The 15,597-nt window shown below is 39.1% G+C and overlaps 1 protein-coding gene across 2 annotated transcripts; it reads right to left on the reverse strand.

Annotated features, from left to right (window-relative positions):
* Positions 1-717: 717 nt before the first annotated feature.
* LIAS (lipoic acid synthetase) lies at positions 718-15,584 on the reverse strand. Of its 2 annotated transcripts, XM_037138020.2 has the most exons (11): positions 15,452-15,584; positions 14,297-14,469; positions 13,273-13,366; positions 12,196-12,276; positions 10,341-10,497; positions 10,197-10,254; positions 8,571-8,699; positions 6,844-6,989; positions 5,131-5,201; positions 4,234-4,345; positions 718-1,885 (listed from the first exon to the last, which is right to left on the reverse strand). In XM_037138020.2, exons 1-11 carry the CDS (start codon positions 15,494-15,496, stop codon positions 1,833-1,835), a joined length of 1,119 nt encoding a protein of 372 aa, XP_036993915.2. In that variant the 5' UTR covers positions 15,497-15,584; the 3' UTR covers positions 718-1,832. The 2 variants fall into 2 exon arrangements, with proteins under 2 accessions (XP_036993915.2, XP_036993917.2); XM_037138022.2 differs by lacking the exons at positions 10,197-10,254; positions 10,341-10,497; positions 13,273-13,366.
* Positions 15,585-15,597: the final 13 nt, after the last annotated feature.

Genomic DNA, 15,597 nt, shown 5'->3' on the forward strand with positions numbered 1-15,597 from the left:
GGGTTTCTGGATTGGCTGGTTCAGTGGTTGGAAAAGGGGCAGGGACCCCTGTATCAGTTTTCTTAAAAAAATACATGCCTTTATCACTTTTACTTTCTTAATGCTATTTGTGCTACAGAAATAAAAAGATCAGAGACATCCTGAAATGGGTCCATTACATCGGAGACCACTGATGCATTAACTTGTGCTGCCCAATCAAGAATTTTGGTAGAAACCTCTTGCCACGTTTGTGCATTTGAGTGTGCTCCTAATTAATGCATCATTGTTTGGGAAGGTCAGAGCTCTGCCCTGGCCTTTAAAAAATCCAAGCTCGTCCATTCTTGTACAGCTGTGCAAGGGTGTATACCTCTACAGCACGTGTTCGCCACACGCAAATCTCGAGCAAGACTCAGGCGTTTGGTCACATATTCTGGTCACCGTATGGTGGTCAGTTACGCAATGAATGAGTAACAAATCCAGAAGACTATTTGTGATTCCGCTTTGAAACAAACACTTCCTGCTATTCCTCTTTCAAGTTTTCAGATTATGTTTAACTGGAGAGCATCCTGAGATTGCAAGATGAAGTGTTCTAAAACTTGTTATAGTTTACTATTATTATTATTATTTACTACTACTATCCTGTGTCAGTCAGGATTTCCCTCACTACTGTGTAACCAAAGTAAAACAAAGGAGTAAGTAGACTGCTGAGGCTGACAAAAGACTGCAAATGACCCCCAGTTTCACATTTGTATCAAAACGGTTTTATTTTCAGCCACTACTATATAGTTGTCACCAATCTGAAATTTACATTGTGCTAATAAAGTGCCATTTTAATTATTTTACATTGGGATTTCATGAAAATTTCATTTGACAAAGTATTCTTCTGCTAAAATGTTTCATTACCATTTGCCTCCATTGTGCAAAATTAGGAAACATCATATTCTAATCTGTTATTCCAGTCAAAGAATAGATTTTAAAGAGAATCATTTCAGAGATGCTTACATTTGAAAGTGAATCAAAGTACATCTGACCCGTGAGTTAGATTAAAATTTAACTAATTTTCAAAGTTATGCCTTACTTTTATAAAACATCCTAGTGAATGTTTAAAAATTCAAAACAGACCTGGCTCTCCACTTGACATATTTTACAGTACAGCCACCTAAACATTTCCTTTGTGAGATGGAGCAGTCTGCCTCGGGCCACTGCTATTCCATCTACAACGGCCTCACCAGAGTGATGTGAGGACTAAGAGGGCAGTGCGTGCAGACGTCACACACTGCTCTTAGGTTACACTTCCCTGTCGTGGACAGCGTTGCGGTCTTGGCTTCACTGAGCTCCTCCAGTAATCAGGGCACAGCTCTTCTGCAAGCCTAAAGTAGTCGTATGACTGTGAAAACCGGCACTGGCACTCCTAAGCCTTTCTAAATTACTCCAATGATGACGTAGTACTATTATATAAAGAACACATGCTAATTACTAATAATCTGATCATAGCCTCAATCTATACTGGTTTTCTCACAGTATGTCATTTATCAGAAATGAAATGATGCACAGGTAACAGGATTAAAGTTTCCTAGAAGTTTTTTTATGTACTTTTAAAATTATACTATAACAGTAAACTCTTACAAAGATGTTTTATGATTACACTGTAGCAAACAATTGTTTACTGGGACAAAAAGACATGCTAAAAGACAAATAAATAACTATCATTAAATATGCACAGCTTATTGACATTTCTCTTGAAACAAAAGACTGGGTTCATCCAGTGAAGTACAGGCATTCAGTCCCCACCTCAGGTAGCAAATGGAATCAGGTTTTAAAAGCTCCTGTGATCTTGAATGTCTTGTTAAGAGTTAGAGGGCTTTTGTTTTTCTGTTAGCCACTAAATTTTTCAGGAAAAATTCACCTATTTAGGAAAAATGAAAATACAGTAATATCAACTTAAAGTCAATTTCAGAATAATTATGCTTCAGTGTTTTTCTTTAAACATTTTTCTGTTTATTGGCATTTCTCCCCTCCATTTCAATGGTAACAATACCCCCTACATCACTGGTTCTTTCCCCAACAATGATTGGCCATTACTCTTTTAAAAAATGCTGTTTTATCATCACAGTATTCTTCCTAGTAACTCAGTATTATAACGGGTGACCCTACAGCATCTCTGGCTCTGCTTCTGTACGTTTATTCCACACTATGTGCGCCATCTAGTCCATCACTGACCAAAGTACTGCTGCTGGCACAGTTCATTTCAGAGAGCAGGTCTGCTCCATTGTTAGCCTGGATCTGATGTTTACAAAACAGACCTCGTCGCAGCTGAGCGGACTCATCTGATTCGTCGCAGCTGAGCAGACTCATCTGATGGAATCGCTAGTTTACTCCCCTCCAGGGAAGCAAGAGCTCTTCGTTTATAGTGGGCTTTCTCTCCTCCCCCTCAGCTGTGCCCGTGCAATCAGTTAGCTGGTTAGAGGGGACAGGGTCACTTCTCAGGTCATTAGGGCTCCATTTAGTCACTCACTGTCACAGCACAGCTCAGTGCTTATTGGCAGAGCTCAGCACTGCAGGTCTGGTTTTATGAGGAGTCTGATTGACTTCTGTTTGTCATCTAGACACGAGTAGAACTGCAAGTATCCTATCCATACACAATCACCAAGAATTCCAAGGCTCATAACCTAGCCAAGTAATGGAGAAAATAACCCATGCGGCTCCTAATTCTGATAGGAGCAAAACCAACGTTTTCATGATCAGATTGTAACTCATCATCTGAATCTAATGCTCTACTACTAGAATCGGACATTTTACTGGTACCTCAAAGAAAACCATTAAAATGTCCATAATTCACTTCCTTATAAATGTTAGAAACTTTCTCAAAAAAAAAATCCCACAAAAAAAAATAAAACTCCTTTCAAATGATAGTACTCTTCTTTAAGCACTCTGGGAAACTGATGCTTTATCTATTTTCTGTACTTAGTTTTACCTTCCCAGCAGCACTGAGAAGAATAAACCACTTATAATGATTGGTTTCCAAAGTCCCCACGCCTTGTCAGCCGGTCAGTGTTGAATCCAATTCTCAGGTTTTCTGACTACGATAAACTATTGTTGCTTCATTAAATTTTTTTATAGGCACACACTAAATATTACTAATACTTGACCATTAATTTTTATAAATAAAATCTATGCTAATTTAAGCATATCTATGATTTAGACCCTGACATATAAGTCATTTAAACGATCATTAGTTATAATAACACAGCTTAGACATGCCTAAAAAATAACTGATTTATTCTTCAAAAAATTGTAATCAAGTCTAAGTGACAGGGAAAACACTGTAAAGATTTTTTTGGATTAAATTCAATTTTCAGTTATTTTCTCACAGATCTTTTAATGGCCACTATTACATGATTTTTAATCTCTTGGAAAAGGCTTTTATTTTCATGAGCTCAAACTACTAATTAAAATAAGCTGAAATTATCGAGGTGAAAATTGCACCAAAGCTAGTAAAAACACTGAAGATTTCTGTAAGGAAAATAATCCTATACACTTTTTTGTTGCTTCTTGGAGGGAAAACACAGAATATTGCAAGCAGCAATGCTGTCAAATAGATATTTAATACTTTTCAGGGTTTGGATTCAAATTCGGAGTTTGGAGATGAAGCTGCATCACAGTTAAATGACTGTACATGTTCCAGAAAACTGTTATTTTTTTTAAGTCTAATTCCCTTTTCTCTCTTTGTTGTTTTTCAAAGATTTTATTTATTTACTTTTAGAGAGGGGGCAGGTTAGAGAAAGAGAGGGAAACATCAATGTCTGGGTGGCACTCACGTGCCCCCCACAGGGGACCTGGCCTGCAACCCAGGCATGTGCCCTGACTGCGACTCGAGCCGGGTGACCCTTTGGTCACTAGCAGGCCAGTACTGAATCCACTGAGCCGCTCTAGCCAGGGCAAGAAAACGATGTTATATGCGTCACTGATCTTTGTCATTTCTGAATAACCTACTACTAAAATCCACACAAAGACCGACTTCTGCTCTCACCACAACAGCTCAGCTATTAAAGTAGGGAACGATTCTCATTTAAGGAACAAACTAGACTTAAGCAATTTTCCCCCCAATGTGACCCTTATGGAGCAAATCTCCCAGGGATGTCCCCAGTGCCCTTCCCCTTTCTTTTTTTTTTCACAAAAGATATCCACAGCTATTACAGTTTTAATGTGGAAAGTTATGGTCTACCTAAAACCACCCCCCCCAGTCTAACTCACCTGCTTTATATGAGGAACGCACCAGAGGGCCACTTGCAGTATAATGAAATCCAAGTTCATTTCCTACTTTTTCCCAGTATTTGAACTTTTCAGGAGTAATGTATTCTTCAACCTATATTTAAAGAATTAATTGATTCCAGAACTCCCATAAATCATTTTCCTTCTATAAAAAGTTGATATTCATGCAATGAGGGTAGTTTTAACTTCCTAATGTATCCAGGCGCGCCCAGGTTTCTTCTCCTCCCTCTTTACTGACAACCTGTCTGCGGTTACCCGCTGGCCACTCTATCAGAACATGACAGGAATTAGGGAAGGGGGGAGGGACATACCAATTTTGCATTAGCTATTCCAAAGGCCAGAGAAAGAAAAAGAGATTATTTAGAAGCTTTGTATTATCTGTATCACAACTTTATTGACTAACAAGCATAATGAAGAATCGGTTGCTCCTGTAACATTCTTGAGGACCAGACTGTGTCTTACTCATCTGGTACCCTCTGCTCAGCATTGTGCCTGGCGCATGGTCACTACTCAAACAAAAGCTTCTTGTATGAATGAATAAAGGTCCAATAAAAAATAGGAAGACTGACTTTCTTACTTCATCCTGGCCCTCATATAACTCTAAAACAAATCACAAGATTACCAATCGGGAGTGAATGTAATTTCCCAAACTTTAAACATTTTTTGTTGGTCCATCATTCAAGTCAAGTCATATAACTTTGGGAACAGCAAATAAATTCCAGTGTAGCTGCTTTATGCAGATAATAAAATGGAACCTGGACTTGGAAATATACATGGAACACATCACTAAAAAGCCACCAGCTTTTTAATTTTACCTGTGGACAATAAAGATTTAACTCAAACGAGCGACAGACACTCGGTAATTCACAGCAGCTGTACCTTCAGGTGGCGCTTCGTTGGCTGCATATACTGCCCTAGAGTCAGACAGTCCACGTCCGCCTCACGAAGAGCTAGAGGAAAAGAGCACACATCAGCAGGTGTTTCTACGATGCCAAAAGTGTAGGTTTAAGCATGATTTTCCAGAACATAATTTTATTTCAGAACAGTATGAACTTTATTCTGGCCTAAAATCTGAATGTATAAGCAAGACTATACTCATCCACTCATTTACACCTGGGAAACACGGTAAGGCCTGAAAACGCAGGAATGATTAGGACCACGGGGGGCTGACAGAAGGACGGACCACTCCAGTACTGTGGCCCACATGCGAGAAGAGGGGTAGAGAGCGTCTAGAGAGGGTGTCTGTCAGGCAGAAAGGATACAGGGAGCAGTGTATCGAAGGCCTGAAAACCCCCATATTATACACCAGAGGTGTTGCACTGGCCTTCTGCTAAATGTGTAAGTTGTGCTTGGGTGGATGATGTGATCTGACATCAAAATCTTTCTAGTAAAACTATGCATTGTGGTAAAGAGAACGTTTTAGTTACTGTTTGAACTTACTACTCTTTGTAAAAAATAAACAGCTGTGAGATGGCCACAGACTTTCAGGTAAAACAAAAACTTTTACATTTAAAGTTTCAAAAACCCCAAGAATCACAAAGCAAAAAGGTCATGGAAGTACAATGCGCAAAGTCCAACACATGACATTGTGTGACTGGGTTACATGTAAGTTCCTCCTCAAAGGCTGAAACCATCCTCTTCGTCTTTGAACTGCCAGTGCCAACCAGAGCTCCTGGTACCTGGATGGCTCTCAAAAATTGTTCTACGACTGAACAAGTGGTCAGCAGCATGTTTTTACTTGATAAAAGGGTAGGAAGAAAAATGGGATACAAATTTCATATCCTAGCTCCCTGTGTATCATTCCCCAAAGTTCTAACGCTATACACTTCCTTTCCTTTTTATGTTACTGTTTATTACCACACACCCACCGTACGTTGTTCTTATTGGCACTGTGGAAGAGGGACCACATGTGAAGCCTGACAAGTTTGGGGGAGGCCTGTGTGACAGCCTTCAAAGTGACCACATGGGAAAGTCTGAAATTAAAAGTTTCTAAGAGTAGATCATGGAGGGTAGTCACATCCTAGGCCAGTATTAGGCCCTAACAAAGGTCAATCTTTACCTTAACTAAGCCTGTCTGCAGTTTTTTTTGCATCTGATAACGTATCTTTGGAATGCTGAATTGACCTTCAAAGTACAAACACTGCACCAGGGGGGCCACAACGCCCCTCATTCTTATTGTTACCATGTTAATTGACTATGAACTATCCTGTACCCACCTGTGTACAAGTGTCTCTATCATTTAACTTTTTATCCAATCCCAGAGGTTTCCTTTGCTTTGCTTTCTCCGGCCTCCCTAATGTATCACCACTGGATTTCCTGTAACCTCCTAATGGCCCCCTTGACTGTAATGTGTAAAGTAAGGTGCTAAACTGCAATTCTCCGGAGCATTTCTCAGTCCATTTAGATTTTGCTTCCTAGCAGTTGTTGTCAGTTTGGCCCAAGTAGACTCACAAAAATTCTCTACAGGTTTGAACGTTTCTTATGTTGACAGCACTTTCACTGCGACTGTGCAGGAAGCACAAGAGGGCCTTCCAAGTGGGTTCCTGCTATTACTCAAACGTAACGGGAGTTCTCACTTGTCAATTTCTTTACCTTTCATTGTTGCGTACACTTGCTCGTCATTCTCGCCCAAACCCAACATTATAGACGTTTTAGAAATCACGTCAGGCCGCACCTCCTTGGCGTGCTTCAGTACACGTAGAGACTGGTCGAAATTGGCCCTGGGATCACGAACTTTCCTTGAAAACAGCAGGGCTGTTGTCAGCAAGAACGACCATGAGCTTGGCTAAGCACAGAACTATGTCAGCAACATGAAAGACCAGAAAAGTACACTCTGGACACTCTACCACATCACGTGGCTCAGTGGTAGACTGTGCACAAATGTCTAATTGTTACCATAGGACACAAAAAAAGCTTCACTGGAGTCCTAGCTGTGGACTTTGAAGGCTTTTTAAACCTGGGGCAGAAAAAATGAAAATAAAAGTAATTCAATCTACGAAGTATTCACAGAGAAGGCAGAATTCTGAAGCTGAGAATGAGTGATTGTAAGGGGTATTCAAGAAAAGAAGGGAAAAAGAGTGGAAGAAAATCTCGGTACTGAACAAAGAAAAAACTGTTTAACCTAAAACCCACATTTCAGGTCTGAAACTTTTATGATCATTTCTTTTCTAAAGACTCAGCTGCCCCCTGCTGGTGAGAACACAACATTGACATCTCTTAGGCAAAAAGAAAGGCATGATTCTGGAATTTTCACTGGAAAGGATAATGTTTCTTAAGCCAGAGCAGGGAAACTGGCACCCACTGGTGGTGGTATCCTGAGACATGTGACAGGGTTGGAACAGGCCACGTGCCAGACTTCAACAGGGGTCAAACCACGACAGCATAAATGGGGACAGGGCCCAGAGGATACAGAGTTGTGCTGTTAAACGAGCATTCATTTGAATACAAATGCACCTTTACTTTGCATAACTCATTTGTTGTGGTGGTTATTTCATAGAAAAGAGAGAAAACCAATTTAGGAGTTTAAAAATAACTACAAGACTGAGAATACAGAAAGTCTGTACATTCTGAAAGTCTTTCTCCACTGAACTTAGGTTATGCCCCCTAATGGTTATGACTAAGAGGAAATGATAATCTTTTATCATACTTCTTTCAAGTTCTGTAACAAAGTATAACATCTAGAAGCTAAAACCACTGTCAAATACTTTACTAAAGTTAATAAAAGTGAATGTATTAATCTTGCCTAAAGGCTAATATAATTTTTATTTTTTTGAAATATGAACAGTAATTAATGTGGAATTATAATTATTCCTAAATATTAATATTTTTAGGGAAAATAAGGAAACATAGTTAGTATCTACTTTCTAAAAGAGATTTAAAATACATCTGAACAATATTAGTTTTTCTTTCGCATCATTTATTGCGTATCTTAAAGCCAAATGCATTTTAAAGGTCTTTTTTTTCCTTAAGAATTACAAAGTAATTGCTCTTATGTAATTTTTTCAAACTCTTTCCTTTGAAAAAATAAATCATTGGCCCTTGTAATATACTATTAAAACAAGAAAAAAAGATGCTCATTATGTGTGTGTAATACAACACACATGTGTAAATAAATATCTAAGTATATACACACTGCGATGTTAGAAATTAATATTACTGGGCAGAAATATTGTGGGAGATAATCACATTCTTTTTGTTGGCCCTATTTTCCGAATTTTCTGTAACAGACACATGTACACTGTTTTACATTTACTTTATAAAAGTAAATTCCGAAGTTCTCCTTTGAAAAACGTCCCAACATTACTTTACACGTTAGGCACCTCTGTAATTCTGGGACTGTTTCCACGTTATGTGCGTACACATCTAATCCTGACAGAGCGACTTTTTCCACTGCTTTCAGATCTCCTCGGAAGTCCGGGGTGAGACATTCCACAAGAATTTTTGGATTCCTAAGGGGAGAAAAGGTAAGTATCAAACGGAGGAAAAGAACTGACACAACCGCTGCTTATCAGAGAAATCATCCTACTCCTTCTGCATCAGTTTCAATACAATAATCTCTATTTAGAACCGCACCAAGAAAAGCATGCACACAGAAATGTTTACGTTTGAACTGGTGCAAGAAAAAAAGCAGATCCAGAGCATCAGATAATGTTTACATAGTGGTTAAAACACAGCTGCATGCAATAACAATACATTTTGAGATTATGTAGATGTTTACATTTTACTGAGGTCTTAAAAATAATTTTTATCAATCAAGATATAAATATCAAAATGTTAAATATAAAATATTTATTTTTTAGAAAATAAATTGGGACATTTCTGTGTGAATGTAAACATTATTTGAATGCTTTAATTTTGATTTCTTTAAAAATTCATCAAACAGTGACTATTTGCCTCTAGGCAAATATTTCACAAGTGCTATAGGTTTTAAAAACTGTTCTGAGTTACTGAGCCAAAAGCTTTGCTTAAATGAAATACAAGCAAAGTATTAATCGTCCTACTTACATCGGATCTACCTATGCATGCAAGCAGTAAAATATGAACTAGTTCATGGAGCTACTTTCTGTGACAGCAGTAGAAATGATGGAGACAGCTGACAAATTTTACACAAAACCAGTGCAAAGTTTCTGCAGTGTTTCCCAAGAGAACAGTTATACCTACACATCTATGTATCTGTATCTGCCCTCTTGTGGGTATGAAAGATGTTGAAAGAACACCTGCTGTAACAAATTTACCATTTGCTAACTGCAAGGTGAGACCCATTAGTAATTTGTGAAATCAATTCAGTAGGTTGCAAACAAACTTTTTAAAATTAACTATAAAAAATTAAATAGAAAATATTGCAGGAATCATTGAAAAAAACCATTTACTAAGTGTGTAGGTGCTAGACTAGCACTGAGCTATAGGAATTAAGCATAACTTCTTTTTTAAAGCTTTTTAAATAGATGAGATTAAAATAATAAAAATGTAGATTATGGGTAAAATCCCAAGGTCATATGCATATAGATAAAATCTGTATCGAGTCTTATGTATTTTTACAATGTAGGAGCTTATCTCATCCTTATTCCTTCTAGATGATGATTTACTCAAAATCAGCGCAAGGAAGGCTGAAGTTTTATACTTTTTTTTAGTTTTATACTTCTTTGAAAAGTTTAAACTCAAAGTTTAGACTAGCACTGAAATATGACGTACGGATTTTATGGACCAAAGGTCCACAGATAAGTCTGTGCCCCCGAATCTCTAAAATTTCTGCAACTATGTACCTGTATGTTAACATATGCTTTTTCTGGAGAAAAAGACACATAATTTCCAGTAGATTATCAGAGGAGGTTCATAATACCACACAAAAGGTTAATAACCATTGCTTTGAGATCTTAAAGAAACAGAATTTATATTGATCAAAAAAGCCCTTAAATTACACAGAAGCAAATGCCGAAACCATGTACCTTTCCTTTAAGTGTGACACAGTCTTTGCAAAGTGCTCAGCTCCTCCATCGGGCAAATCTAGAAACAAGAGAGCCCACTGCTCAAGATGACGTCACAAGTCAGTGAGAGCCAATTTCTGGAAGAGGTAATGACGACACACTAACCATCTCGATCCACAGACGTCAGGACAACATAATCCAGGCCCCACTCTGCGATCGCCGTGGCAGTACTGTAGGGCTCACTGGCATCCAGTGGAGGTGGCTTTCTTGCAGTCTTAACAGAACAAAACCTGCAACCTCTTGTACATGTGTCACCCATCAACTAGAATAAAAATGTTACTACTTAAATCAAGGAGGCAGATGACCCTCAGGAGTATTATAGTGTGAGAATAAAGTTACAAAGAATGAATACAACTTGATTCTGTTTATAAGAAATGTGAAACATTCAAAGCTAAGCAATATAGTTAAGAAATACAAATGTAATGTTGTAAAACTAGGAAGAAAAGGAAATGATAGACTCAGAGTTAAGAATGGCATTAAGGGAAAAGGGGGATGGAATCAACGAGGGGCTCGAAGACAGTGCTAACGTTCCGCTCTCAAACTGGAGGTATCAGGGTGTCTGCTGTACTGGTATTCTTACAGATAAATTATAAAGATTCTTTTGTACCTATTTAATATTAATAAAATGATTGTAAAATAAAATATTTAATGTTATCGGTATACAGACCTCTCTAGGAATTAAACAGTAGGCACAGCTGTTTCTTGTTACATAGATGAAACAGAAAACACATAAAAAGCCAATACTCTGCTTTCTGTAGGTGTCACTCTTTCTCTAAAACACTGCTTCTGCTGCCACAGGTCACTACCAAGTTCTGCCCCCACAAGCATGGCCACTGCAGATGTTCTGGGGCCACCACAGTTTCAAAGCACCAAGGTAGGGGCTATAGTTTGGGGGTGAAAGCTCCTCTCCCCCTTTACATTTAACTCTCTCGGAGGGGGCTCACAGCACAATGCCTAGGCCCAAAGTCTCAGAGTTTTACTGAAACAATAAACTATCCCCAGGAATCAGTAACGAGTCAACAGTGGGAAAGGGGCCAGGTAAGGGGTGAAACCAGAGATTTCCATCATGGTGTGTTCACAATTACTCCTTTCTTTGAGAACTGAGGTTGTACAACTTGGATCAGCTCCCTGGTTTGCTCTGAGTTATCAGAAGGCGCTCTCTCATAAGAATCCTCAGCGCTTCATGTAAACAGCCTCCTGCCGGTACCACTCAGCAGTGTGGCAGACATTGTCACACAAATAGAACTTCCAGCTGCACACAATCTAGGTTTAAGCCCAATACCTCAATATTCATCCCCATCTGGATAAATGCGGTGGACTGCACTGTTATTCCAAATTCTTATGACACCAAATCAAGGTTCTACATGTCACCATTTGCCCCGTAACTTGCAGCCTCCCCTCCCCACTAGATGAGCTTATGTCTCTATCCCAACTGATATTTGGCTTGGCCATATGACTTACTTTGGCCAACAGAATATAGCAGGCATGAGCAAGCAGAAGCCCCAAATGTGCACAGATGGTTGGGTTGCCCTCTTGTACTCCATCCATTCTCCATGCTAAGGATATGCCTTGAAGAGTTGCTGCTCCAAGGAGAATAAAGCTCTGCAGAGCAGATCTGAACGCGTCCTACTTCCTGGAGTCCAGCTTCGCTCAGTCAAGATCAGCTGAACCCCAGCTCAAAATTAAGTGACCGTAAATAACATTTCCAAAAATTAATAGGAGATATAGCTCAAGACAGCACATGATTAACTGTTAGATGAAAGACTCAATAACAGATTTATTCAGAGAAGAGTGAGATCACAACAGGCTGGTTTATTGTCAGGTTTATTTTTCACATATTTTGCATAAATTCCTATTAATGAAAAATCAGAGGCATTTAATGCTCATTTTTAGGAGAAAGACATAAAACACTTCCTTTCGGTTTCTAGACTAAGACTATAGTGCTTGAGACTGGCCTTACCATGATGGTGGCTGTGGCAGTGGCGTACTCTCCGCCTCCCCAGCACTCGCCAATATTGGGGCAGCGCGCCTCCTCACACACCTGCGAGGAAAGGGAGCTGAATACAACCAGGCCAAAGATATTTACCAAGTGAACAAATGACCGGGCATTCTACACAGTCGACTTTTACAGCACACTGATGAAGAAATTCACTATTCAACAATGCTGTTAAGCTGCCAAACTGTATGTATCTGAGGACCCCATCTTTAAGTTAGAAACAGTATGAATGTATATATTTATATGTGCAAAGAAAAGGCCTGAAAGGATATACTTTAAACAGTTAAAGTGGTGGAGTTAACATTTGAGATTATGTGTATGACATTTCACATATACTCTTTCCAACAAGCATGTTTTTTAAAATCCTCACCTAAGGACTTGTTTTATTGGTTTTGAGAGATAGAGAAAGAGAAGGGGGGGGGATGAGAAGAGAGAGAGAAAGAAAGAGAGGGGCGGGGGGAGAGAGATATCAATCAGTTGCCTCCCATACGTGCCCTGACCAGGGATGGAGCCCACAACCTTTTGGTACACATGATGCTGCTCCAACTGACTGAGCCACCTAGCTTTTTTTTTTTTTTTTCCTTAAAGAGAGACAGTGACATAGAAGGAGAAACACTGATTTATTGTTTCACTTATTTATTCATTCGTTGGTTGCCTCTTGTATGTGCCCTGACCAGGGATCCAACCCGCAGCCTTGGTATATGGCGACAACACTCTAACCAACTGAGCTAATCAGCCAGGGAAGCATGTTCTTAACTAGTAATATAGAACAAAAAACCCCTCATTTCCTAAGCTGCAAGAAGAATCTTTTTTTTTCCCCCAGTGTTAAATGAGAAGCTAAGAAATTCAGTTACTTTTTTTTCTTTTGCAGGGAAAATGATTTTTACCTATATTTTCATTACTAATAGTAATGCATCCTAAACATCTTTATTCATTTTCCTTGCTGCTATTGGTACGTATTTTATTAATTTTTAAGTTACACATATGTAGAGAATTTATGGCTTTTGAATAAGAGAAATATTTAACACCTTGACAACTTACTGTATGGAGATTTAAATTCCGTAAAGTATTTTTCAGTCTATTGTAATTTTTCCCCATGGGAATCTCTGTCTTTAGCCATGGAGGTAATCTTAACCTGAGGAAAAACAAAACTATCCATTAACAAACATATTCCCAAATAATCGTACATCTTTGAAGTTACTTCGATTTATTATAGTTTCTAGTGAAGAGTTATTTTTTGTCCCCCATAATCCTGGATTAACTCATGATTCTTGCCACAAGACAAAGAACAGAGATTCAAGTTTAGGCTAAACTTTAGAAAACACCGATATTTGTGTCTAACAGGACACTATGTTCATGTCTATCTTTTGCAAAGGCACGGAGTAAGTAACACCATCCTAATAATAAAAAAAAAGAATGTGGAAGTTTTGAACGTCTCATTTCCCAAAGAAAAATACTGACCCAAAATTCTATTTTTTGTTCAGAATAAGGAGAGGTTCCACAAAAAAGATTCTGCTCTACTTTCTATTCTAGATTTTATCATGATTATTAAGTGGAGAAAAATCTAAAGTCTGGAGTGAAGACTGTATCCTCAGGTTCCCCTGGACTGCCACCTACTATGATCTAAAAGTTGTTGGGTAAAGTATCCAGCAAAACAATTTGTCCTCTGCATGAAATTCCCTCACCACTCTTTTATATGAAGGCAAAGCGTCCACAGGTCGCATGTACACAGACTTCAAGAAGTAACAAGTTAGATCATAAACACCCAGTTGCAGTGTAAGAAACTTCACTTTCTGAAGAAATTGGATGCTGGACAGAAAAATAGGAGGTGGCAGTGCAGGACAGGTAAGTCCTAGGAAGGGTGAAGGAAAACTGACGATGGGCACAGAGAAAAGGACTCCACCTATTTCAGCTACTTACCTATGTCTGCTATTACTTTTTTCTAATGAGTTTAAGCTAAGTTTAACAAGTCTGATTACAAATACACTCTAGGGGCTTGGTTATATCTGAAAATAACACACAATGAAGGAATGGGACATTAAAATTATCTCAAAATTTCAATTACCTTTCTCCTTTTTGGCGTTTTAAGTTTCCTTTATATTCATCCCAGGTGCTCTTGTCTGCAAGCTCACCAGATACAAAATCTTGAAGGTCTGGTCCATTCTGTAAAAATTCCTTTTTTTTATCTGGCAAGGAACTAACTGCTCTGACTGGACTGCATAAATATTTTCCAAATACCTAAAGAAAGAGTTCATTTTGACATTTATTTAGTGAGGTTTAAAATAATTTTAACCTATTTAATTAAGCCCACTATCCTCATTCCCCCTGTGAGTACCAAAATCCGAGGATACTCAGTCCCCTATATAAAATGGCCTGGAGCGACGCATACAATCCTACCTTCCTATAGCCACTCGCAAACGCAGATCGAAAACAATACAGGTACTTATTGAAAAAAAGGCCCCTGTAAGAGGACCTCTGCAGTTCAGATCCACGTTGTTCAGGAGTCAACTGTACATTTGTTGACCATAGACCAGAAGCCCTCACAGGACACTGACCACCCTCAGGCAGTTCCCAGCAGGGGATGCACAAAGGCAACCATACATTGATGTTTCTCTCCCTCTCTCCTTCCCTTCCCCCTAAAGATAAACAAATAAAATCTTTAAAAAAAAAAAAAAAGAAACCATTGGCCTCTAGATCTAAACACAAACGCGACAAGATAGCCCAAACACTGTAATATTCATGAGTCAGTACACCTAACGCAAAAGAACCTTCTATGACTCAAAACGAGCCTCTGCTACTGGTGCTGCACAAGGGCGATTGCTACAGCACTTGCCCTTGTCTCCGGGAAAACTTTGGGCACAGGTGTGTGTTCTCAGCGTGCAGAGTGCGTCTGGTACAGATTAAGAATCCAACACAAAATAGTAATGGAGTGCTCGACCCGGTGCTCCTACAAAGCTGTTTATCAGTGATTTGCAGGGTACAGATCACTGGTAAACAGAAAAGCTCTCGGCGCTGGCCAGAGGACCTACAAACAAACCAGTACTAGAGACTTTACTACACAGGGATGTCGGGAGAATTACATGATACTACATGAAAAAACTTTAGAACAGTGTCTCGGTAGAAGTAAATGCTCAGTAAGTTCTGGCTTTATTAAACTGGGTGCACTCAACAGCTCGGAATCCCTCACCTCTCGCCCGCACCCTGAAATCCCACCACTCACTCGGGGCTTCACAGTGCGGACGACAATCCCGCAGCGTAGAGACATCTCCCTCTTATTTTCCAACAGCGTGTAAGGGTCTAATTCCCAAGAATAGACAGGGCGACAAACCGTCTCGCGATTTATGACGGGTACCGAAACCACCTTTG

Source organism: Artibeus jamaicensis, unplaced genomic scaffold (genome assembly GCF_021234435.1).
Source record: "Artibeus jamaicensis isolate MK-2021 breed Jamaican fruit bat unplaced genomic scaffold, CSHL_Jam_final contig_76, whole genome shotgun sequence".
NCBI lineage: Eukaryota > Metazoa > Chordata > Mammalia > Chiroptera > Phyllostomidae > Artibeus > Artibeus jamaicensis.